Below are 26,543 nucleotides of genomic sequence, written 5' to 3' on the forward strand. Positions count from 1 at the left end.
TAGAGATAAACATTTTCGTCTGAGCTCGCCGATGTCGAAATTCTGCCTCGAGGATCGCGCGTTTTTATCACAAAATTAGCCGTTTTTCCGCCAGATTTTCACTCCCAGTCGTACACAAGGATGTGAGGGGAAACTAGAGGTATGTTCCCCTCTCCATGGACCTCTACCCGTCTTTTACACGCAGCAAATGGACGTTGAACTTTCCCGGGAAAACCCAAGGAGAACCTTCGGGGCCATGTCGACTCGTAGCCCGAAGAGGGACTACGACTATCTGCTGAAGTTTCTCCTGGTGGGAGACAGCGATGTCGGCAAGCAAGAGATTCTGAGTGGCTTGGATGATGGAGCAAACGATTCCCCTTTCGGATACGGCTGTGGTGAGTTAGATTTAAAAATTCTGAAGGAATAATTCGGGTTGGTATTCGGATGCCAAACCAAAAATTAACCTCGCTTTGTACTGTACTACATGGACTCAAAATGTTGATTTTTTACATGCCTGCTTCAGACTTCTGAGCCTATTCTGTAAGTCATAGTCTTTTTAAGGTCACCATAAAGATCAAGTACACAAGCAGGAACGTTGCAGTTTACATTCCAAACTTGTTATCAGTTTTTGCTGAGGGCGGAACAAAGCTGAAGAAGCAAACCCGTGGGACAGATATCACAGCCCCCCTCCCCACCCCCGTAAACAAAAATGCACTTCTAAGTTTTGACATCTCGCGTTACCTTCACCTAAGCTCCTTTTAGCTGAACTTGGGACGCAGTTAGAAAATGTAGTTTGACTGGTCTTTTGTTGGTGTTAGATTTTGTTTTAGCACATTAGGATAGTGTGAAAAACATTTGTCTTGTTTGGCTATTGACTGGGCAATCTGTTCTTTTCAAGTTCAACAATGGTTTGGTTATAGCTGTCACGCATTGACCTTGTAAATGCAAGATTTACAGATTCTGAAATGTACAATCCAGATGAAGCAATGATAGACTTCTTGTGGTCTCCGATTGTCTTGAAATATCATGACATTATCACGTCTATAGCTTTTGCTTCAACATTAACATGATAAAAAGTGCATCTGTTGATGTGAGGTGTTACAGAAGTAGAAATCTATGTGTAACTCTAACATAAACTTTATTGTAATACCGTAGCCTTCCAAACAGTTAGTCCTATCTTGTGCAATGCACTAGTTGTTGAGAAGAAAAGTACTCTCCAAGCAGAGGAGTGGGTCCGGCAGGTTTTTGGCGTGTTTTTAGGCTTTTTTGTTTTTAAGGTTATAGAGACAAGAAAACCATGACAAAGTAGATAGCCCGACAAAAACGCCTATAAACACGCCAAAAACCTGCCGGACCCACTCCTCTGCTTGGAGAGTAAAGAAAAGGTCCAGACTCTATTGTCTGCTCAAACATGTTCTTTGATAATAGTGTTTGTGATAAGCAACAAAGATTACAATTAAGACTGATGCAAAGGACTGAGTAGTAGACAGAAACCGAGTGCGAAAACAAACATCTTAGAAACCTGCGTTCCCAAAGTGGCAGATGTTTTTGACAGTTTTTTAAGGTGTTTTGCTCTTTAGCGAGACTTCAGGGGTCCCCTGGCCCGAGACTGATAAGTTGTTGTTCTGCTGGGTTTCCTTTATCATGTGTTGAAAGCGGGGCACCACATGTCATGACATGCTGCCGGGTCGGCGGGATCAATGCCTATCTTTGTGATGGAAATAGAAAGCACTCCCCAAGCCTGGCAATCCCATTTACATCCTATTCTCTAATTTCCTTCAAAACTGCACATTCCCACTCCAGACCAGGGGACGGGAATTTGATGCACTTCTTGAGGAGTGTTTGTGTTGATTTAATCAAGTGTGATGCACTTCTGCATCTCCCTAGTGACCCACCCCTGAAGTGTTTATTATGAAGGTAGTGAAGGAACCAGATTCCTTCTTTACTCCTTCCTCTTCCAATCTGAACGCAAAGAAAGAGATGAAGATTTACTATCACAGTTTCTTAAGAAGGCTGGTTTGTATTTAGCATTTCTGCTGATCTAGCAATTTTTTTTCTGAAGGTTTGCTAGCTCAAGAATAGGACAAATGGAGGCAGTGTGGTTGAAAAGAAAAAAGAAATCTGTAGGATGCTTGGAAATGTAATTAATGCAAACAATAGAACAGGTTTTCTTCCTGAGATTCCTAGTGTTCCTTATCAAAACATGGTTTCACCTGATTTGCTCTGGTATCTGTGTAGTCCCTTTGCTGTGCAATAAGGCTGGATTCGGAGGGCAGAAGAACAAGATGATAGGCCTGAAGCATAGTCCTCTTCTGTGAGATCTATACTTTCTGTATGTGATACCATCTGTATGCTGAAGGGCATTTATACGCGTCTATACTGCATAGACAGTATAAACACCCTTTGGCATAACACACTAGCTGCAGGGATCTCCCCAGAAATATAGAGCAGGATGGGGGGGAGGGTGCCGGGCACAGGATACGTGTCGCGAGAGGGGAGGTCTGGAGGGGGGCGCACAACTCTCAAAAGGAGAGCGGCTGTTGCCTTCTGCCTTTTTCAGACATAATGGAAGTTATTCTCTGCAACTTAAGCTTTACACCTGAAATTTCTAGTTTTGAGCATAATTACAGGCTTTGCTGGATAAAAATTGGAAAAAATACCCTAACTTTGAAAATCAACTGGATGGAGCTGGGATGAGAACAGGATGGAGGAGCGCCACTGTTCCATTCTTTAGGGAGATCCCTGAGCTGTGGAATCTTCATTATCAACTGCATAATGATAAATAAAGTAATATACTACGTAGCGGTATATTAATTGATTATGCAGTCGATTATGAAGATTCCAATAATACATATTATGTTATGTGCTATTGCTAAATAGTATGAGTCAAGCAATCCAATTTTAAATTAATTGATGACTCAAGTGTTGGTCTTATTAACCTTAAGGGTATCAAAATCACTTATCTCACAATCTTAATGGGAAAATGTATTGAAAATTTCAAGGAAAACATTATTTCAAGCAAAGGGAAGTCTTTGACTGGGAATGCTACTGAACAAAGCATTCTTTTTTTTTAAATTTTGTATTCTCATCAACAAAAGACTATGGTTAATTCATTAGTATCTGATAGTCACAAATGGTATGGAAGTGGAACTAATAGTAGTATATTATCTAAATTGTATCTAATTATCTAATGTGTAAAATTGTAAAGGTGGCTGTGAAATGTGAATGAATGCGGCAAATCTATTTCTTCTTATCCTGTGATAGCTCCTGCATGTCTGTTTTTTTTTACATATCACTTATTCCCCTTTGATGAACTCCTATGGGCATTGCATGTAATTTTCTCCTCCATTCCCTGGGACCTTCATGATTAATCCAGATCTATTCTCTCACATAGCCCCAATACCACCTTGTACTGTAAGTCTTGAAACTTTTGCATTGATTTTATCCTCATGGTTTGCATGGTCACCTCTACACCACGAATTTATGACACCAGGAATACATTTCCAATGTATTTCCACTGTATCAACCGCGATTTTACTACACTGCAAACACCTTTCCCTGTTACTATGACATAAAAAAACTGCAAAATTTAATGGATCTACAGTACCTTTCACCTATTTTAGATGCTGATTTGAGAAGTGGAGGCAATCTAATCAAGGCTGTATGAAAAGCTTGAGACTTAAAAGAGGAAGTCCAATTTGGAGTAATGGATAAGGTGTGTGCTGTTATATGGGTCAGTCGGTTTTTTGGGTCACAGTGGGATTAGGACACTAAACTCAAACTTTTCCTCAACCAATGTTTTCGAATTTAAGATAAACTTTAAATCAGAAAGGTTTTGATCATTTTGTTCAATATGCAAAAGCATACTTTAGTAAGATAGTATAGCTGTATTTTTTTTTTCAGTTTTGAATATCTAAATACGGTATATCAAGGAGGTTTTAACATCCTTGGGTATATTTAGATGCTGCAAATTCATAGTGGTTTTATTTTATGGTAGAAGGGGTAATGAGGTTTTGGGGTGTCACATTTGAAACAATTCTGTAATACAGTAGTAATACATTGGAAACACATATTTCAGGTATCCTGAATTCGCTGTGAAGAGATGGCTGAAAACCGTGAAAATGAAACGCGAGAGTTTCAAGATTAAGTGTAAAACAGCCTAGGAAAAGGTTTAGCATTTGATATGACATTGTTTGCATACAGGCTGCTTAATTACCTATCAAAAATCTCATGCATTTCAATGGGCTGGCTGGCTGTGAAATAGCTCTTTTATGGCCCAATTGCTATGGAGTATTTGTAATGTATGCTAATATCGCAAGCGTGAAGATTAGATGCTAGAGCATTCTCTGCTATTATTCCCTTGTAATTGATTGAATCATCACAAGTGAATTAAAGGCTATAAGTTGGTAAGTAGCTGACAGGTAACAAGAGTACATGTATATAAGTGATGACCAAATTATGATGAATAGACTGTTTTTTTGTCAAGATATTTCAATTATGTTTACAACCCTTTTATTGTTGTTTATTCTACTTCATCTTGTATGATTTAGAGCATGGTGATAGCTAGATCTGAACAATTTTAAGAAAACAGATGAAAATAAACTTGCATTGAGACTTTCCCAATGATTTAACAATGCCAGATTGTGCTGCCTGTTGTGACTCATACTCATAGGCTAGTGTGGGGGTAAATATAATTAGCACCATAATAGGCATTTAGTCTTTTAGATCCTGACAGAAAATATTTTTGTAGGCAAAGCTACATAGTCTCAATGACATGCATGGATTATGCTTTACAGGTATTTTAGACATACTAGATTAAGAAGAAGATTTATCTCATAATATCTGTTTACTAGTCATAGCTTTCTCATGCCACTGGTGTCATTTGTTATGGTTGTGGTGTACGTGACCAAGAACATGCATGTGCACTTGCCTTTTATATTGATGAAAGAGGCTCTAATTCACCAAGTGTTTTCCCTTGCTATTGTTTTGTCTTGTTGGGTTGGCGAGGAAAAAAAACAGACAAAGTAGAAAGCCCGACAAAAACGCCTAAAAACACGTCAAAAAACCTGCCGGAACCCATCCTCTGCTTGGAGAGTAGGTAAACATGATATGATATACCTAATTTCATGGAGAAGATTAGAATAAGATTGCTGGTTTTCAGTTTGTCCTTAGTTGGAAGTTACGAAGATGTAGCTTTTATCTTTTGCATAGTGCAGAAAGGAATTAATAGTAGCCTGAGTGCCAGTCTTTTTAGCTTCCGTCCGTTACCCTCGCTCACCGTTGCCGGCAGCGTAGCTTGGGTAGTGTACGGAAGCTAAAAAGGCTGGCACTCAGGCTAAGGAATTAGACCTTCACAGCTCTGTTTTTGAGAAGTGTTACAAATTCCCAAAATGTATGGTTGACCACACTTCCCTGCTGACTGCCACTGATCATTATGTGCATGGATGAGTCCACAGCAGGGGGGAAGTTAATTAAACGGGACTGATGGATCATAACTACACCTCCTATCTGATTTGTGCTGTGCTTACTTTTATATATGTTTGGATGGATGGTGGATGGATGGATGGATGGATGGATGAATGGATGGATGGATGGATGGATGGATGGATGGATGGATGGATGGATTAGAAGAACATCTACATGTACTGTACAAATCACGCGGAGAAACATTATAGGAAAACATTTTTTGACTGATATGCAATAAACTATTTTTTCATGCCTGGATAGTTTTACATGATTGTTTTAATATATGATGTACCCGCAGAGATCCTTCACATATCCTGATCTGAATCACAAATTTATGACCACTTGGTATGACATATGGTCACATGGGCCTTTTTGAAGCCCATATTACTGGTAAATTTGCCATCATTTGTGTATTTCCCTTGAGTTATGATTAATGTCAAAGCCATATTGCTTTTGCAATGTACGCCAGGAAAATCTGGTATGAACTATGAATGTGTAAAATTTTGTTGGCGTATGTTTAGATAACCAATTGCAAGAGGGGAGGATCTGATGTATGAGAAACAGAAAAGGGAAAATATTAATTTTATTGATTAAGATGATATCTTTGTACCCAATCCATTTCTGTTTTTTTAGACAAAGATTCAAGTATTGCTTACTCCTGAGTCTTGACCAAGCTCTTGACCATGGCTTTTTGTAGTTTTTTTGTACATTGTACTTCCATTTTCATCAAGTTGAACTTGAAGAAAAAGCAGCATTTGTAGAAGTACATACATTGTAGTGCATAATTTATAGCTATTTCTGTTGAATTGATAAACAAGGCACCCCAATCTGAATGTGCAAAAAGTTGAGAGATGAATTTTACTACTGTACTTTTAACAGTTGTTACAGTTTTTTCATATACCCTTTCCTTGCTTTACCCAAGTTTGCGAAAAGCTGCATTATCGCACAGTAGGTGGCATCAGATATTTAGATAAATGTACATGTATCACATGCTGATACTCCACTTCCATTGGTATGCATACAATGGCATGACCTGCCCTGTGGCTAGCTATAGCTTGGTGGCAAGTTTGTAATCCTCATTCTTGGCACATGCTTATGGTAAGATAACATAACCTCCCAAAACAGTTTGTCGAAAACATTATTCATCCTCGCTAAGGGACATCTGTCAAATGAATCTGCATATCTATACACAGGTCAGGACTGAGGTCATGCAGTTTCATTGGTGATTACTAATTAAATCATACCTTGGGGCGAAAGCATCTATGAGCCTATTTAAAGTTCATGGTATGTCAAGGAATTTTCGTGTGTGGAGTCCCAAACTTCTTTGGAATTCAGATAAGGAATTAGATTAAGTTATTCCACCAATGGTGTTGAGAGTTGGCCACTTCAAGGCAAGAGTGACCCCTTTGGGAGGGGATTGGACTCAGGTTCAAGTCTAGACTTGTTGGCAAATTCCTAAATGTACTTACAAAATGTTTTCAGTTAGTCTATAAGGCTGGGAGAAAAATATGATTGGCCTTCTGATGACTTAGACATTCTGTCACATGTACATGTCGAACATGACTTTTCAAAATGTTTAATTTACTGTATAAGTAGCCCAATCTATGATTGTTTTCTGAATGCTCCTGCATGACTATTGAATTCAATTAAGTAGACTATGCAAGGAATTTGCTCTCTTGAGACACTTGGACAAGGTCAAGATTGGAACTTGATAAGCCTGTTTGATCTAGCTTCTTTTGTACAGTTGAGGAGTGGCAGCTATGTGTTTTAGACTTCAGCTTGTGAGGTTTAGTATCTAGATACTAGTATTTAGTACTTTTAAGAACCTTACCAGTTATGTAAAGGTCCAAAGCAATGTTTTACAAACAGTCATTAGAAGTTACTAGCAATCTCCTCTCTTAGCATCTGCTTGGAGATAGGCATACACTTCACCTTTGTAAAGCCTAAAGGACCAAAGCAATATTTTGCAGACAGAGCAGTTACTAGGAGTTACTAACAATCTCCTCTCCTAACATCTGCTTGGAGATAAGCATACGCTTCAAAAGTTACCCGGACCCCTAGATGTATGTTGGATACATGACATGTGTATATGGATTGTTCCTGTGTGGTCCATAGTTTTGTCATGCGAGAAGACTTCGATCTTTGTGATAAAGGGACATATTCCAAGTATGCTAGCTCATATACAGCTGGTAAAATCTGGGGCATGCATCAGATCTAGAGCCTAGCTGTGCCACACAAGAACATGTTTTATCTCTTGGCTCCTTACCAGAGTTTTAGAACTTCCAGATAGGATTTATTGACTCCAGGTGGTTGAATGAGAAAAATAATTTGTAGGCATTTCAGACATTTTAACTGTGACATGTGTAGGAATTACGATCACTGAGCCTCAAAATGGGAGAGGTATTGGTTAATACTTTGGCTAAGCTTATACTATCATAGTATAACTTATAGCTATACTTTCATGCTCATCAAGAAATGTATATCTTTTTTTTGGGAAAGGAGTGGTAAAAAAAATTGTTTTGCCTCCTCCCTCTTTGCCTCCTACTAGCCATATCTTTCTTGTTTAACCTTCTCCCTGCTGCCTAACCCCATAACCTATACAATTTTTATGCCAAAAGGCTACCTTAGCAGACTAAAGGTTAAGACAGTCCCCTGTAAGTCTTCAAACGTTGGTGGTATAAATTATTGAGAACCTGAGCTGCAGGGAACCATTACCCAATCTCTGTTGTTCTTGACTGTTTGGTGAGTAAGTGAGCCAGGGTGTCAGTTGTTAGTTTTGTTACAGGACTACACATGACCTCCCCTGTCCCTGTTGCTATGGGAGGGAGCAAGTTTGGGGAACACCAGGTCCTAAGTGGAACCATGCCTAATGAGATCACCTCTTGTTGTCACAGTAAATTGATTGTTTTCGTAGCCCTATAGGTTTAATAGAATAGCTTTCAGGGTGCGCAATTAGAACATTTTCATTGAACGTATATTTTCCAAATGAACTGAGAAAGCATTTAAGTTGTTTTTGATTAGTATCTCATATAATTTCAAGCAATAGAGGTTTGTAAGATGCTGCTTTAATTACCTTTACCAGAAAGGTTATGTTTTAGGTTCTATTTGTCTGTGTGTGTGTGTGTGTGTGTGTGTGTGTGTCAGTGGACAGCGTTACTCAAGAAGCTTTGGATGGATCCTAGTGATATTTGGAATGTGGGTAGGGTCGGGAAAACAAAGGTCATGTTGAACAATGGGCCTCCTAGTGGCTTTCTGAGGTACTGCAGCAGAACTTCTGGTTTTGATATGTGGACATTCTGTGGTCATGATTTTTGAGGGGTAGATTGCTCATCTTATTCTTTGCTAAGATGAGACGTTTTTGCACTTTGAACAATTTGTGTTATTTGGGTGGTTCATTTGCATAAACATTGAGAAACATTTATAATATGTCAGTCATCAAGGCGAAGGTTTGAGATCGTGAACGTCTACTTTCCTCTTATTTTGATTCTTTTTTCATATTGCTACATTCAGCAGATTGGTTAGAGGTTTTATTCTATAGAATAACTTCAATCGGGAGGATATGTACTGAGGAATCATTCAGTTAGATTATGTGTTATTAATAAACTATGCAGCTGGTGGTTGTATCTGTAAGCTGGTGTATATTAATAGTGTTTTCTAAACTGTTATTTTTTTCTCTGCAGGGATTGACTACAAGACTACAACCATCCTTCTTGATGGAAAGAGAGTCAAGTTGCAGCTCTGGTAAGAAAAATCTTGTGTCTTTTTTTCAAGTATAAGAATTAGATGGCGAATGCAAATTGACTTGAACTTAGAGGAGCTCCAATGTTTGAAGTTAAATTATTTTCATGAGTGAAAATGGACTGAAGGGGAGAAATGTACATGAATTATTTTGAAAAACCCTCATTATAAAAACCAGTAAGTTGCAATTCAAACCACAAAGCAATAAAATGACAATGTGCCATCCTGCCTTATCTACCATTATATCTCACTTTACATCATTAATAATGAATACACAAAAAGTGCTTCTAAATTGCTTTCTTGCAATACAGTAGTTTCCAGTCGATTTTAACGTCCCTAATTTATGTACACTGCAGTGTAGAATCCTTGACGATCCTTTCTGCACAGTTCCTATTGGCTGAACGTTGTGGAATAGATCTAGAAAATGGCCCATCCAATTTCAAGTCTCCCCTGAATCACTCCAAACAATGTCTATAATCATAGTCAGGACCTATCCATCCTTCGTCTGTGATGTCTAACTTAAAGACTCCATGGGAGCCCTACCATGAATATTTCTTGAGGGTCTGCTTGCATTCTTTCTTAAGGTACCTGTACTTTTATAGCAGGCAATTTTAAATCATCGTTAATGGTAGCCAACCCGCTCTAATTCAACGTTAAGTGTTGTGGGAAAATGATTTCATGATAGGTAATTGGTTGCTTTAATTCTTCATGGCACGTTATTTGTTATGCTAAATACATCATTTAGTGTTATCGACAAAAACTTCATATCGTGTTGTTGACGCCAAATTGTCCCAAAGTCACAACAGAGCATCTGGTTATGTCAGTATTCACAGTCAAGTTTTGTGAGACACGCCATGAATATGAACAATCCAATGAACTCATGTTGACGACCTTTGTGAATTTGATGTTCAGTATTGCCGGCCCTCCTAAATTTACCCTCAAGTGTTGCCATGACCCATGCAGACCCTCTTTCTAGATCTACACAAATTTTATGTCAACTTGTGCATAATCAAACATTCAACATATAATCAAATATATAAGACTTTTAATTTTTTTGTCAGCTTTGAAAATTGATGAATGTGATACACTAAACCTTACTTAATTGATGTTCATACAGTATACATTCTTAATCCTGTATTAAATGGGCAAATAACATTTTAATGTACAGGTCTGTGCTGAAGCCTACTGGTACATAAAACCCACGGAGGCTCCCCAAGGATAAGACAAGGTCACCTTGGCCTTGATAGCTTGTGCCGTAACCCCTCATTAGAGAGTTAATCAATCAAATTAAGTCCTGGGCATGTTCAATGAGCCCTGGCTGAAAATCAGGGTCTATAATAACTTTCTCAATGGATTTAGAGTTTGTGATAATATTCTCCACGGAATATCTAGCTTTTGTTACTTGGTGTGTCCATTTGCATGCTATGCTTCCTGCAATTTATCAGTCATTAAAAATCCTCTGAGGTTTAAGCTGCAAGTGGGAAAAATTCATTCCTGGAGTTGATGTTGCCATATTATATGAATATGCATGTGTATTTTCAGTGTACAGTTGTTTAGTAATCTGTAAGCCTACTTCTTGCTACATAGTGACATTCAATCCATTTATTGAATATTGGAGAAAAAAATAAGAATGACATAACATGCATTCCTCATATGGGTCATCACGCAGATTTTTGTTGGATAAAATAATTCACATTTTCCAGTTGAGAATATTACATGAGCATAAGACAAACTTTATGTTTATGGCTCAATATTACCGCTTATTTAAGTTTTGTTATTGACTTTCCTCAAGCATTGTTTGCTTAGACTAGGTACTACATTTTGAAAATCATGCATTTTCACGTAAGAAATAAAAACATCGAAGTTATTCAAGTGGTTTTTGTTTGCAGGGATGCTTCAGGCCAGGGCAGATTCTGCACCATCTTCAGATCCTACTCAAGAGGAGCACAGGTGAGAAATAGTTATAGCATGTCCCCGTGGCGCAAGTGGTAACGCAAACCCACTGCCATACCATCTGGATCAAATTCCGTGGATCCTAGGGCCCATGTTCGATCCTAGGGGACAACTCCAGCTCGGACATGTTGTAAGGGATTGAATTCGTCATTTCGGATGGTGACGTAAAGCCAGCGGCCCCGATGATGAGGGAGCCTCGGGCGTAAGCCTCAAGCTTCAAACCTCTGCACATAAAAGAACCCAACACACTTATCGAGAAGAGTAGGGGTGACTTGGCCAAAAACGCGAGCCGTGGCGAAGCCGCATTGCACTACCACTAGCTACTTGAAAAAGGATTATGCTTCACCTCAATTGAGGATGCCTGCTTTACCTACCTAGGCCATGTTCATCAGATTGTATGGATGACATCCGTGCATGCATCAATTTTTGTCCGTTTCAACAGAAAAAAAGTTTGGGACCATACTGGAAATCGTACAAATCAGCTGCAAAATGAGCAAATATATGCCGTTAATTGCACACAAAAATATTGCAATTGAGAATGGATACTGATATCGTTGAATGCCAAGGTCAATTCCAAAGTCAAAAAATATACAGCCATTTAAGAACAAAATTTAAGAACAAAAATTAAGAATCTAGTATTTTGTATTCCATACTCTGTGTGTTTTGTTCAACCTTCCTGACCACGTAGATTTGATAATGAAGGCAACATTCTTTTTGCCAAACAGTTTTGAGGTTCCCTGAGGATGTCATCCATATAATCAAATCAACACACTCTTAGGAAAAGAACAAAAGTCTCTATTAGAAGGCAGCTCTTGTACGTTGTTTGCCATTTTGCATTGTCCAGCCACCATCCTTTCTAATGGTCCATCCCTAAGAGATCAGAATAATGAATAGATAAGTAGATAAGATCTTTTTTAGTCACCGGTGTTTGAAATAACGATATTCAAACAGTTGGTAACACAGTTGAAGTTTTGCATTTTACCATTTATTGATAGGTTTATAGCCTGTAATGGCTCTCATTACTGTCAGAGTTCCAGTATATGATGATTAGTACCATCCTTGCAGAGACACGCCTGCCCTCCCCCTTGAACCATTTCGCATTGTAATGACTCTAGGGGGGTTGCATTGCACTGAAATGGACCCACCATTAAGCCACCTGTTCATCCATGTGTTCATAACAACTGTCGTAAAACATGCAAGCGCACAGGTAGAATGGCACTTGGGCGGCATGCCTTCTTAATTGCCTTGTTGTCAAGGTTAAGCAAATGGTGGGAGGAAAATGCCAGGAGGACTTAAGGATGCATTACAAGATCGGTGATGCTCGGATGGGATGTCTTTTACAGCTTAATTGCGCAGCGTTTCAGTGACCCTCATGACTGGGCATTGAGTCGAAGCGTAGTTGTTATACCGGTGTGTTACATACAGGAAATGGCAGATGGCACATTTGCATTCTGTGCGTGTGAGCGTTGGCAGGCCTAAGCCGAGGGAAGTGACCGTGGATGGCAGCTGTACAAGGACAGATAACATACATATGGCTCAGGCCTGGCAGTAGGCAGATAGGCTTAGCAACATTAGAAGTCACCCTGAGTCACTATAACCATAAGTCTGTACTCCACTCGAAAGTGACATCGTTATTACCAAGTAGACAGCACTTGGAGAACTGGAAAAAACTGGAGAAAGCAGCGTAGGTTTCCCCATTGGCATCTTATAATGGTTCATGATTCTCAAAGATTCATTGATCTAAAGACCAACCCAAAATTTTACCACTAAGCTGTACATTCATTACGGTAAGAATAGGTTTGTTGCAAATATTTTGGGTCTAAGAAATACCTGTTTTCCAACATGCAAATGTAATGCCCAGAATAAGAAATAACAGCATTAATTCAGCACCAGGGACAGGAACAATATTGCATCAGAAGTGCAAATTGGATAGATGTACCCAACAATTGTTTTAGCAACACTGTAATGTGTTTTGTCAGATGTGATACTTTGTATTCATTCTTCTTTAAAAGAAAGGGATAAGCCCAATATGATGGTACTGTATATGCGTTAGAATATCCTGTAGCAACATGTTTTATCACCATGACCCCACAGTGCCATATGTAAGTGTATGGATCTAAAGGCTGGGCAGTATGATGGATAGCCTGCCTGGTTTATGGGCGGTGGAAGTACAGGATTGATGGTGATGGGATCAGAGCCCGCCGCTAGCTCCATTGTGAGGAGAATGCTTACCGGGTGGATTCTGTGGGAAATGGCCTTGTGTTTATGAGTCGCCGCTGTGGCATGCAAAGGATAGAAGGAGCAGAAGCCTCACAAAGTACCGAACTTCAAGTGTAGGGAGACGTTTTCTCCAGCAGTATGAAATGATAAGGCTAAAACCAAGTTGTTGGGTGCGGTATTATGGCAGCTAGCTCACAGTATTCAAATAAAATTATATATTGAATTTTCATGGCTTGATTAAGACTATGAAATGTGGGTTGAAAAGTCACTCTTTTAGAGTCCAGCAAGATGACATGCCCTGGGCTCTATTATGGACCTCCCATTACATCCAACATGATTGCTGATCCACGAGCCATTGAACGTCCCCAGTAATAGATGCACCCTCGCAAACCAGTTGGAACTGGTCCAGGAGTTGATCAAACGGCCAAGTGGTTTCAGAAACAAATCACCGTCCAAACATTCAGTCACTTGAACTACAAGTCCTAAGTCATACTGGCTAGAGTGCTAGGCAGTCCTGAAATGGTTATCCCTAAAGAGATGGGATATTTTCTGGGTGATCTTTGAGGATTGGAAAAACCAAAGCTCCTGTATGGCCATCAGCAGCAACATATAGGTGATGAATCTGCAAATCACTCATGAAGGTTAAAAATTCGCCCTTTTTAAACTCTGAAATGCCCTTTGACATCCAAAAGTGAAGAAAAGTCGTTGACTACAATGTATATGAGGTGAAAAATTCTTGGAAAAATAATTCGGCTGGATCTGTGAAGCATCACCAAATTTTCCAGGGCATGGCTATCATGAAGACGAATATTTTCACTATTTGAGGAGATTCAGTTAAACTTTTAGTAGAAGCTCTTCTGTTCAAATGTACTCAGGTAGCGTGCGTAGTCCAGTGGTTAGCGATCTTGCCTCTGGAACTAGAAGCCCCGGGTTCGATTCCGGCTGTGTTGTCCACCCGACATGCACGCTACCGGAAAGGGTCACAGTCCTTAGGATGGGACATTAAGCCGTGGTCCACTATTCATTGTGCTTGTTGAAAAGAGCTAGGGGAATTTCCCAGCTACAATGAACCTGTAAATACTGTACATAGCGTCTGTCTTCTCTGTCACGACCAGTGGAAGATTAGCTCATCTGTTCAATGAGTTCATTTGAGCTAAACTGGTTCGAGATCACTTTCCTTTCTGTCCAAATGTACTCACAGTGATCTTAACAGTGTCATGTGTTTTGAGGAGATTATAATGTGGTGTATGCAGAATAGTGGCAAAGGTAGCTTGCAATATCTAAGGAAGGGGGAACATTGAGTCAAGTGTAATTGATATCACTTGGCAGAAGCAAGTAATTTGTCTCTTAACTACATGCTATTACATTAAAGACCTCCCGCAGGCAACGATATTTAAACGCAATGGTGCACAACATTAGATAGGATTGCATTCTGAAGCAGTTAGAACAGATTGCCCCAGGTGTGAGGCAGATTTCAGGGGTTTTAAACTGGCTCGTGATACATGTACTAGGGTAGGAGTGTTTTTGTATTACTAGTCTAAGATAACTTGAAACAACACTTTAGGTTACAGATAGGGGTGGGTACCGGTACCATGTATCTGTACAAAACCGGTATTTTTGTGTGGACCGGTCAAAAAAAAATGGTCCGGAAAAAATCAGTGGACCAGACCTTGGACCGATTAGAAAATTCGCAGTACAAGACTACCAGCAGGCGGCCACATAACAAAATATAATAATGTTACTGGTCTAAGAAAATACAAAACAGCAGATTTAACGAGTCGCTCTTTTTCGAAGACGTTAGCTGTGAATCATATCTAGAAACACCTAAATGATGAGTCAACACACGGCGAGGCGAGTATAGTTAATTTTAAGACAGTGTGAACAAAAAAATTATATCGTTCCAGACATGCCGTTTTTGTCCGACACATGCATATACTTGCAATCAAGTAAATCACTCTCCAAAATAGGATGTACTGCTACACTACTATAATCAGGTACAGGTCCAGGTCCAGACCTGGACCTGACCCTCTGGACCTGGACTGGACTGGACCTGAATTTTATGTACTGGTACCCACCCCTAGTTACAGATGTACAAAATGACCATAACAGACTGCAGCCATATACATTGAAAGCTGGTGTGCTCATGACAACTGAATGGCAATTGGCTAAAATGTAAACATGAAAGCACACAGTATTATGTGTACATTTACACAGCACACCTGGGCTGGAATATATACAATATTAAATGCATTATGCCAGAAAAAGCAAGCATTGATTTATTACACAGACAGATACAGTTTATATAATCCTGTCCCTAAAATACATGTAGTATGGCCTTTTTCAGTCGACTTTACCTCAAGTGACCCTTTTTTTCATCTTACATTGAAGTAAGGTTTATGTGGCCTAAGCAGTCTTGAGTTCAAACTCGATGATTTATAAAATTATATACAGGAAGTGCAGCAAAAGTACCACAGGGAAATTGATAAATAGAAATGCATGTAGTAAGTGGCATAGAAGTTATAAGATAAATTGCTTTGCCTGAAACACTGCTACAGATCACAGAACACCATTTTTCACCATTTGTACATTCTTTGCCTCCATTGCATTCTATTACTGTATGCAGTCTTTGAAAGTCATAGGCATGCCAGTTAGGGGTGGATACTGGTTCGGCTTAATAAGGCCCAAGTCCAGGTTTAGGTCCAGAGATTTAGGTTCAGGTCCGGACCTGAACCTGGACATGATCCTGTCGTTGATGTTTTGTTTTATTAGACCAATATTAAGCATAGAGAATTAATACTGACACGCACAACTATAAAAGTTTCTTGGTGAGAAGACTTTCAAGATAAATCAGTGTTTGATATTTGAATGTTGCACTTATTTTAAATGTCAATTTTTATTTTTTTGTCAGAGGGGAGACTCAAAACACTTTTAATCAAACAAAATAGAAAAAATATATATGAACTTTCTTCAGTTTTTTTTTACTCATGTTTTTGGCTTTCAGGTTTTTTGGACTCGGTTCTTGAATGTTATAAAGGTCCGAATCAGGTCCAGCGAACCGGTATCCACCCCTAATGCCAGTGTTTATGGTGATTGCTGTAGTCATAATGCAATGTTTTTGTTGTTCCAGGGTATCCTGGTGGTCTATGACATCACCAATAAATGGTCATTTGATGGCATCGACAGATGGTTAAAGGAAGTAGAGGAGGTGAGTGTGCTACCCTGTCTGTTAAAGGAAACCCAAGCAATATTAGGGCCCGAAAATTGGATTTTGAAAGTCAATCTATTTAGTCATTTCTACACATGATTAGTTCAAACAACACTATCACAATGTAAAGCGACATCCATGATGCAAAAATATGACGTCGGTGTGATGTGTGAACTCACTGAAAATCGTCGCTGGGTTTTTTGTAGGCTCGCAAAACTAAGGGGATTGACATACGGGTCGTTTTTGCACAGTATTAAAATGCTCAAAGTATGAAGTTATTACGCAAATGTGCTAAACAATGTTAGTAAATGTCACTACAATAAAGATTTCAGCATTTTTTATTTGCATTTTTTGGGTCCTAATTTTGCTTTGGTTGCCTTTAAAAACATTGGCAATTTCAGTCAAACCTGTACAAGTGACCACCTCTACATAAGGACCACCTGGCCAATGTTACCACTTTTTGGTGATCCCTTGGATGGCTTTCCCCTTGACACAAGCATTATGAATCCTGTCTACCGGCCACATAGACCTGATTTTATTGGTCCCGAGTGGTCTTCTGTTGCAGTTTTGACTATCAATGGTTTTGTACAACAGCTAAATTTTCATGAACCTGTTTCTTCTTGTGACATGGCTAGCCAAATCATGTTGCTTTCTTCATTCTGAAGAATATACCAGTAGTCACAATATCTGTTTGTCATTGTATCGGTAATGTCTAAACTCAGAAAGACTATTGCACCACCTAGCATCTTTGAGGTGAAGTGCATTTGCAGCCCTTGAATAATTTTGCAGTGATATTTTATTTTGGCCAATGGTTGAACTCGTTACAGTTTCATTGGCTGGAATGAACTATAACAAGCTTTCTGATTGAACAACTGCCTTTTGTTTTTCCTTCTCCCAGCATGCACCAGGAGTACCCAAGATCCTGGTGGGCAACCGCCTCCATCTTGCCTTCAAGCGGCAGGTGAGCATCCCGGCAGCTGAGCAGTACGCCATGAAGAACGACATGGCCTTCTTCGAAGTCAGCCCGCTGTGCGACTTCAACATCACAGAGTCCTTCTTAGAACTGTCCAGAATAGCCTTGAAAAGACATGGCATCGACAGATTTCTCAAGTGTAACAAAGGTACGTGGCAAGTCCTCTCATTGGAATTTAGGCTCATCGATTGCCGTTCAACGAAGCAAATGGTGACGTTAGATTCAGATTGATGTTTCCAGACTCCAGAACTACATTGTGTCTGCATTTTATAGAATTATTGATAGAAGCGTTTTAGTTTCTTTTCCCATCAAATTGATGCAAAAAATATCATGCTAAACTTAGCAATAATAATTGTATGATTGAAGCATATCTTTAGGTACAAACATTTAGTACAAGCAGTGTTCTCACCAGGATTTTTTCACAGCGTAGGGGTCACAGAAGGCCAACTTTGGATGGTGCAAGTCACTCGCGGAGTGCCAAAGCCATGATAACGGTTGGGAGTTTGGCATCTTCCTGCACAAAATATTGAAATTCATAGCCAAAAAAAACACTATTTCCTGCATTTTGAGGGACACATTTTGCGAAGTTAAGTTTTTCCTCTGTCACATCCTCATTCTAAAGCCAAATATGACCTTTTAATAAGATTTATGAAGGTTGTTCCCAGAAAGAAACACCCCTATGCTCATTGAAACACAGCATCAGGGTTTAGATCACAACATCGGGGGTCCAGATCACAGCATCGGGGGCCCCTACGCTGAAAAGGCCAGGCGAGAACACTGACAAGGCTTTAGTAAGTTTATTATAATATCCCCTTTGTCCTGTCCGCAGTGTTGAGTCTACAGGACCTGTGCTCCAGAGTGATTGTCCAGTACACCCACCCTCACCACATCGAGAAGCTTCCCTTGCCCACGTCTCTACGTTCCAGACTTCGATCATTCTCCAACACCAGCATGTGTGCCCACCCCATGCCCTCCCCCTACCCCAGCAAGAGGACAAAGATCATCCGTCCAGACTCCCCCTCCCACACCAGCGTTCGGAAAAGCTGCTGCATTTCCTAGCAGTACGGCCCTGTAGCATACTGTATATAGATGATGAACAACTTTTTATTGTATTGAATGTTGTCGTATTTGTCTTGTGTATAGAGTATCTATGAATTACGGCTGCTTTTGCACTTTTTTCGAGGAGGCACTATTTCGAGCAACTGAAAATGACACGAATACCTGCTATGTCAACAGTGTAGCAAGGGACTGGATAAAACCCAAAGGTTAGAAGAAAGCAAGGGTCTGGAAGAAGTTTTAGCTGGAAGAAGTCTTAGGCTGTACTGTCTGTAAAATGTTAGAATGAGTACTTAAAGGAAAACAGTTTTATTGGACATAGCAAGGTTTGACAGTCAGCTGATGTAAAATTCACCATCACACTGTTCACATCTTCTAACAGTTCCCTCAAAGCATTTGCAACCATCACTAGTGATAATTGAGGGCCCGCCTCAGTGAAAAGACCGAAAAGCGGCGGAGATTAGCGAGCGAGTGAGTGAGTGTGATAATTTGTCTGATGCATTATGGTTGCGGTTCTGTCCTGATGAGTTATTTGGGCATTCAATGTCCAGTCTACATAGCTGCATTTCCACGCAACATCTTGACGCTTCTCTCAGCTACAAATGCTTTTTGGCCAACGATAGAAGTTAAGGGCTGTTTACAAAAAGTCCTGTATGCTGGCACATAAAAATGTAGCCTGATAAAATCATGCTCCTAGCAGCTCTTCTGCTAAGAGCCTCTTGTCATTTTGTGTCTGGACAATAAGGTATGTGTAGCACATTCACAGTGTTTCAATCCACAGTGCATCCAACAACACTACAGATATATATACAGTAGTTGTGTCCCTGCACTACAAATGTACGTAACCTGGTTACCACTGTTTTATACCAAAGGCAGCAGTGTAAAGAATCATGAATAAGAGTTGGATTTCCATGTACAGTAAACTGTTCCTTTTTGTACAGATGCATGTTGTAGGCATCACAAGTCACATAAAGGCATAAAACGTATACCAGATAGAAGAAAAAAAACGTAAAGGGAAAAAGTAACTACCTGCAATGTGAACTCACTAAACATAAAGACAGTGACTTAAGAAGGCATTGCTCTTGTAATCTGACATGTAAATCAAACTTAGATACCATGAACTTCAATGATGAAAGTGTACAGACAATATCATGCAAACAGAATAGCTCTTCTTTAGAGTGATACTACTGATGATAAGGAATTTCTTGGCAGCTGTTTTTGTATTTTGGACAACTACAGTGAGGTTTAATTTCCTAATTCCAGTCTGTACTGTAAGTATACTGTCACATGCAGTAGCCAGGGCCAGTGTAGGGCCAACTGAGGCCAGTTTGATAGTTAAGAAAAGTTTGGTTACGATTAATTCAAAGTCTTATACATGAAGTTATTTTTTTAATGTTGGCTTTAAAAACTTGCCTTTGACTTGAAACCTTGGTACTTCATTTACTTAGATATACTTAAATGAATTATGTATGTGAAACTTTTTGGAATTCTAATGTTTCTTTCCACATATCATCAGACACCCCACTATTGTATAATTGTGTTTATAGCAAAAGGGTTGTCCATGTGTGGTCATTTTCAGATGAGATGTAAATAATTTGACAGAATGACCACAACCTGGCTACAATGTTTTTTTTTAAACTATACAAACAACTGGCTACAATGGCAAAAGCTCATCTCTACCAAATTAAAATGGCAAGCTAAGCAGAATGGTTTTCATTACTGTCAAAAGTTGTATTAATGTCTATCAATGTCTGTTGTTGGCATACATTAATAGGCTTTTCACAAATCTTTGAGTAAATGAATGTCTCCAGACCTGAGGCATCGCCAAAATAAGCCATTCATCTTTTATCTTCAGCATGATACTTAATCAGAGTTATAAAGGCTATGAGTCTGCCCCACAGTCCGTAAAACTTCTCTACAACAGGTGAAAACAGTAATTCTTCAACTTCAGCACTAACACAAAGAATTCTAAGGCCACACCAATTTAATTTCTGGGTTAACGAATTTTTATTGTCAAAAAAAAAAAAATTTTGAAAAAATTTTTTTTCTTCTAAAATATGTTTTTTTCGGAAGATAAAAATCCGTTAACCAAGAAATTAAATTGGTGTGGCCTAAATGTATGCTTTCAAGTCTTACAAAGTACAGATACTTATTTTTGCCCCTCTTGTTCAATTTTCTACTTATCAAAGCCTGAGGAGACATTTTTGTAATTTTGAGTCAAACATGTAATTTACTCTGATGTGTTTGCCACTTCCTTGGACCCTTTTTTGTAAATATGGTACAATGATATTATGTATATTTGTATACACTTTTAGGTAAGATCTAGGTAGGAGATACTTGTATATCTATGTGTAAACATGACATGTAATTAGCATGTTTTCTTACTGAATGTCAATATAAACTTCCATGGAAGGATGGAGTATAGGTGGACTTTGTCGTGGTACCAGGGTAGGTGCCAGTCACGTGAATGCAAGTTATGTAATAAGTTTCTATTTTGGTGTATAAAAATGCGTTGTACTTGTGAATGTTGGTGAAGACTTGAGCAGTGAAATAAAGATGCTATTACAAGCTTGCTGCATTGTGTTTTTATCTAGTAGAATATGCCAGGGGTTTCTAGAATTTGCATATTGTAGTCCAGACAATCTTGATGAGGATCTAAGCATACATGGCATTATTAATTTGACTTTTGAAATGAAACAAAATCTTGGTTCTTCTCACAGATTGACATAATGATTTAGCAATGTGTCCAGATAAGGCCTGATTTGATAATATGGATGACATCCTCTGGGCATTCTGAAAACGATGCATAAAAAAAGTTTGGTAAACAATTTGCCTTTATTATGAAATGGTCAGGAAGGTTGAACAAATGATTGAAGACAACTTGATATACCAAACAATACATTCTATATTTTGATTTAGGAAAACTTCAATCATGGCTCGAAATACATTTTTCAGCTAAGTTGTACTGATGCACATGGCAAGAAAAAAATGGCATTCTTTGACATTGATATCTGTTTTTCTATATTTTTTTGCAAAGACCACTACAAAGCTTTGAGTTTTTTTATGAAGCTACCAGGTATAGTATACATGTAACATGACTTGTCATCTGACAAAGGGCATATTTAAATGTAGCCAAAGATGAACATTGTGGTTACTCTCCAAGCTGAGGTTAGTGGAGAAGATCGTGACCTTTTTATCTGCCCGTTGTATAGTGTAGAGTTGCTGTGGTGACTCTTGGAGGGTCTGTGACTGAGGGCTAAATATACATGTAAAATATACATGTATGTACAAGCAAAATATGATCTTCAAGATTCACGCAGATAAACATTACGGCAGTCCAATGTTGGAAAAAAATAGATAGATTATTTTTTATCCTCCCGATCAATCAAATGTCACCGGAAGCTCATGAACATGCTTTGGGTAATCAGGTCATGAGTGTTGACCTCCAGCTGAGTAATAATTCCGGGTCACAGGATTGCACCTTTCTGTGAGCGTGCGTGGACACTCGGACACTGCACTGACAGCGGGTGTTTGGAGCAGTTTTTCTCGTCCTTGGAGAAGGAGTCCACATTCATTGTGCATGGAATTCTAGTGACTCAACTGGTGACTGCGTATCAATAAAGTTTCAGGTAAGAAGAGCTGACATGTAAAGGTTTGGAGAACAAATTGTGAAAGAAGAAGTTTCATGAAGGGGCCTCGCGATCGCGGGGAGGCATCATAATTTTTCGCATTGTCCGTCCGTAAGCTAAACTACAAGCAGATATATCGTAGAGTGAATAATGAAAAATGATATCATATATTTTGGACTAGGTTGTACTTGGTTGTACCGTTTGGGTCTCGAATTGATGTTCTTTGACGGGAAAGTAGAAAATGTAAACAAAGTGAGGATCGTTATGGGTTATTTAATTATGTTGGAGTGTTGATATTATATTAAACGGGCCCAAAAATTTAGCTTTGTTGCACTGTATTGAGAACGCCAATATACAGTGTCTGGAGCCAACATGTTATGATCAGGTTCACAGACACTGATATTGAAAGGACCGAATTGGCCTGTTTTACGTATACTGCAAACCCCTACATGCGCCCGATCTTCCCGCCAAAAACTCACATCTGGGTTCCATTCCCGCCATGAGGCCAGATGGGGAGAGTATGAAGACCAGGGGACAGTGCACTAACTGCTGCAGTGTTACTTTCAAAACACCTTCATACATGCAGCTCACTATTTCTCAGTCTTTGTACATTTTCCAATTGGACTCAGTGTTGTGTATTGTTTTACCAAGGATAGAGAAGGATTTAAACCTCCTTGGTTTTACTGAAAATGAACATTTGTTTACACTAACAATCTATGTGTATGGTGGGACATGCACATCCCCACCGGTCTGGTGAAATCCTGATGCTGACCTCGGAAATTAGACGCCCAGGTTACTCTCCAGCTTGTTGACTGTCTGGTATTATGAATGTACATATGCTCAGAGAGGAAAGTCATTGACCCCTTATGATTGTCAACAATTTACAGTGAAATTTTTCATTACATAACTCATGAGCGTAAAAGTAAACATATCAAACAATACAGATAGAGAGGACCTTAAGTATGTCAAAGAGAGGATTAAGTATGTCAATTGCCTGATGCTTTGTCTTGTTTTTTCAGAAGTTGATCCAGATATTGTTGACATGGCAAAAACAGGCAGCATGCAAGGTTTGGATGACGTCAGGAGAGGAGCAGCAGGGGGCTCTGCCAACAGTGTTTCCACCTGGCAAGGAGAAAGATGTGAAGAGTTTGGGGAAGAGTCCAGACAGGGCAAAGGTGTGAAAGTGTACAGGTGTGAAGAATGTAGCAGGCAGTTCAGTCAGCTGGGTAACCTGAAGACTCACATGCATACTCACACTGCTGAGAAACCCTACAAGTGTGAGGAATGCAGCAAGCACTTCAGCATGCGAGGTGACCTGAAAAAACACATGCGTACTCACACAGGAGAGAAACCTTACAGGTGTGAGGAGTGTAGCAGGCAGTTCAGTAACTTGGGTCATCTAAAGACTCACATGCATACTCATACTGGTGAGAAACCCTACAGGTGTGAGGAGTGCAGCAGGCAGTTCAGTAAGCTGAGTAATCTGAAGAGACACATGCACACTCACACAGGAGAGAAACCCTACAAGTGCGAGGAATGCAGCAAGCTTTTCAGCATGCGAGATGACCTGAAGAAACACATGCGTACTCACACAGGAGAGAAACCCTACAGGTGTGAGGAGTGTAGCAAGCAGTTCAGTCAGCTGGATAATCTGAAGACTCACATGCGGACTCACACTGGTGAGAAACCTTACAGGTGTGAGGAGTGTGGCAGGCAGTTCAGTGGACTAGGTCATCTGAAGGAACACATGCATACTCACACAGGGGAGAAACCTTACAGGTGTGAGGAGTGTAGCAGGCAGTTCAGTCTGCTGGGTCATCTGAAGACTCACATGCGTACTCACACAGGGGAGAAACCTTACAGGTGTGAGGAGTGTACCAGGCAGTTCAGTCGACTAAGTCATCTGAAGGAACACATGCGTACTCACACAGGGGAGAAGCCCTACAGGTGTGAGAAGTGTAGCAAGCAGTTCAGTCAGCTGGGTCATCTGAAGACTCACATGCGAACTCACACAGGGGAGAAACCTTACAGGTGTGAGGAGTGCAGCAGGCAGTTCAGTCGACTAGGTCATCTGAGGGAACACATGCGTACTCACACAGGGGAGAAACCTTACAGGTGTGAGGAGTGTAGCAGGCAGTTCAGTCAGCTGGGTAATCTGAAGAAACACATGCGGACCCACAAGGGAGAAACCATATAGAAGTGGCAGCCATAGCGAGCAGTTTTAGTGCAACATGCAGATTCATAGTTCTTTTGTGGAGGTACAACTTGAGAAAAATGACAGTAGTGGAAGTATCTAGTATTTGAAGAAAATTAGTGCAGTAATAAGTACTCTTACGTATTTCAATACCGTGAAGTCATTAAAATGAGAAAGCTTGCAGGTTTGATGTATAGAGATCAGTTATTGATCAGTTTAAGTGGTTATAACATTCCCAAGATTAGAAATCCACTCTGTATCTTTATTATCTCCATGAAAAAAGGCTTTTTCATGGATATACTGTTTTGCTTGCGTTTGGTGTTTGTGTGTATGTATGTGTCACCGGATGCTTAAAGTCACCATAACTGTAGAACCTGTACATGGATTGTGATGATTTTTGGTATGTGGGTGGGTGTTAAGTGGAGGTAGGTCAAGGTCGATTTTGGGCCCCCTGGCATGTGTGACTAGAACTGCAATGGCGTATTTGTAAAAATCTTCAATGTAGAAGAACTGAAGAGAGGATCGACAGATCGTCATGTTATTTGGTACAAAGACAGGTTAGACCAAGATGTACACACTTAAGTGCAAACTATGCAAATGAGACCAAATTTGCATTAGTAAGGAGGTAAATCGTTTGCATGTGTGTCGCTGGATGCTTAAAGTCAGCATAACTGTAGAACGTGTTGATGGATTGTAATGATATTTGGTATGTGGGTATGCGCTGGGAGGAGAATGATCAAGGTCGATTTTGGGCCCCCTGGTTAGTGTCCCTGGAACTACAATGGCCTATTTGTAAAAATGTTCTAAAGGGGTATAACTGAAGAAAGGAACAACAGATTTTCATGATATTTGGTACGCAGGTAGGTTGGACAGAGATGTACACACTGAAGTGCAAATCATGCAAAGTTAGTGTGTTTGCGCGTGTGTGCGCGTGTGTGTATGTTTGTGTCACCGTGTGTGTATGTATGTGTCACCGGATGCGTAAAATCAGCATAACTATAGAACGTGTAGATGGATTGTAAAGATATTTGGTTTGTGGGTAGGTGCTGGGAGGAGAAACGTCAAGGTCGATTTTGGGCCCCCTGGTATGTGCCATTGGAACTGCAATGGCGTATTTGTAAAAATATTCAAAGGAGAATAACTGAAGAAAGGAGCGACAGATTTTCATGATATTTGGTACGCAGGTGGGTTGGACAGAGATGTACAAATTAAAGTGGTAATTATGCAAATTCGGACTGAATTTGCATAAATAATGAGAAATATCTACTCTATTGTGGGCTTTGAGGTCGCACCATCTGTTGGTCTCTTTATCTAGGTCAACTATTCCCAACAGGTCCCAACAGCTGGTGGTCAAACCACAAATGGGAACACTACCAAACCTGTATGTGGATACCCTTTGGCACATAAAATAAAACAACCAGCGGCAAAAACAAACAACTAGGGCAAATAAAACACATCATATATAAAAACAAATTTCATGGAGATTTTGGGTCTTCGGACTCTTGTTAATTGTTGAAGTTGATCATAATCATATTTGTATATTTTTTGCATTGTTCAGCTGGTATACGACTTTTCTGCATAACACTCCAGGAAAATGACTGTAAAGGAGAGATCCAGCGAAAATGGTAATTGTAATTACACCATTTGTTATTTTTAAAAATTTATTTTTTCCATGTTTGTTCCTGATTGAGTAGTTGGTAGGTGGGAAGTTTTGTTATTTTATGAAGTTAACACGCATACATAGTTGTTCTTCCCTATCATATTACTAATTTTGAACTAGCTGACTAATTACTGTAGTAGCAACTTTCTTTAGTTCGTTCGCCGTTAATGTTGATATGCAGCATTAGTTCAAGTATTGTTAGCTTAAGATGGCTGTAGTTCTGTGACAACATGCATATGACTGATATTTTATATTTTGTCTGACTGAAATATGTTGTAGCATTTTTTATCAAATAAAATGAAATGCAGATGTCTGCTTTTGTACATCGTGGAGCAGACAAGGAAGGATAGTATAGGCCTAGGGCATGTACATACATGTCATTGCAATTTTAATTGCCTGATGACGTTCACAAAGACGAAAAGTTGCTATTCCAAAGTAACAGGTTGTTAGTTTTAAAGGACACCTGTGCA

At 39.5% G+C, this 26,543-nt stretch overlaps 2 protein-coding genes across 2 annotated transcripts; both read left to right on the top strand.

The window, feature by feature from the left end:
- Nucleotides 1-5: 5 nt before the first annotated feature.
- Nucleotides 6-19,318, top strand: LOC136439842 (ras-related protein Rab-40B-like). The gene is made up of 6 exons (XM_066435472.1): nt 6-374; nt 9,126-9,186; nt 11,073-11,133; nt 16,484-16,561; nt 17,460-17,682; nt 18,364-19,318. The coding sequence occupies exons 1-6, from the start codon at nt 188-190 to the stop codon at nt 18,591-18,593; spliced, it is 840 nt and encodes a 279-aa protein (XP_066291569.1). The 5' UTR covers nt 6-187; the 3' UTR covers nt 18,594-19,318.
- Nucleotides 19,319-22,051: 2,733 nt separating this feature from the next.
- Nucleotides 22,052-24,675, top strand: LOC136440841 (zinc finger protein 678-like). Its single transcript, XM_066436979.1, has 2 exons — nt 22,052-22,219; nt 23,239-24,675. Exon 2 carries the CDS (start codon nt 23,262-23,264, stop codon nt 24,414-24,416), a length of 1,155 nt encoding a protein of 384 aa, XP_066293076.1. The 5' UTR covers nt 22,052-22,219; nt 23,239-23,261; the 3' UTR covers nt 24,417-24,675.
- Nucleotides 24,676-26,543: the final 1,868 nt, after the last annotated feature.

The sequence above is a fragment of the Branchiostoma lanceolatum genome, chromosome 8 (genome assembly GCF_035083965.1).
Source record: "Branchiostoma lanceolatum isolate klBraLanc5 chromosome 8, klBraLanc5.hap2, whole genome shotgun sequence".
In the NCBI taxonomy this organism is placed as follows: Eukaryota; Metazoa; Chordata; class Leptocardii; order Amphioxiformes; family Branchiostomatidae; genus Branchiostoma; species Branchiostoma lanceolatum.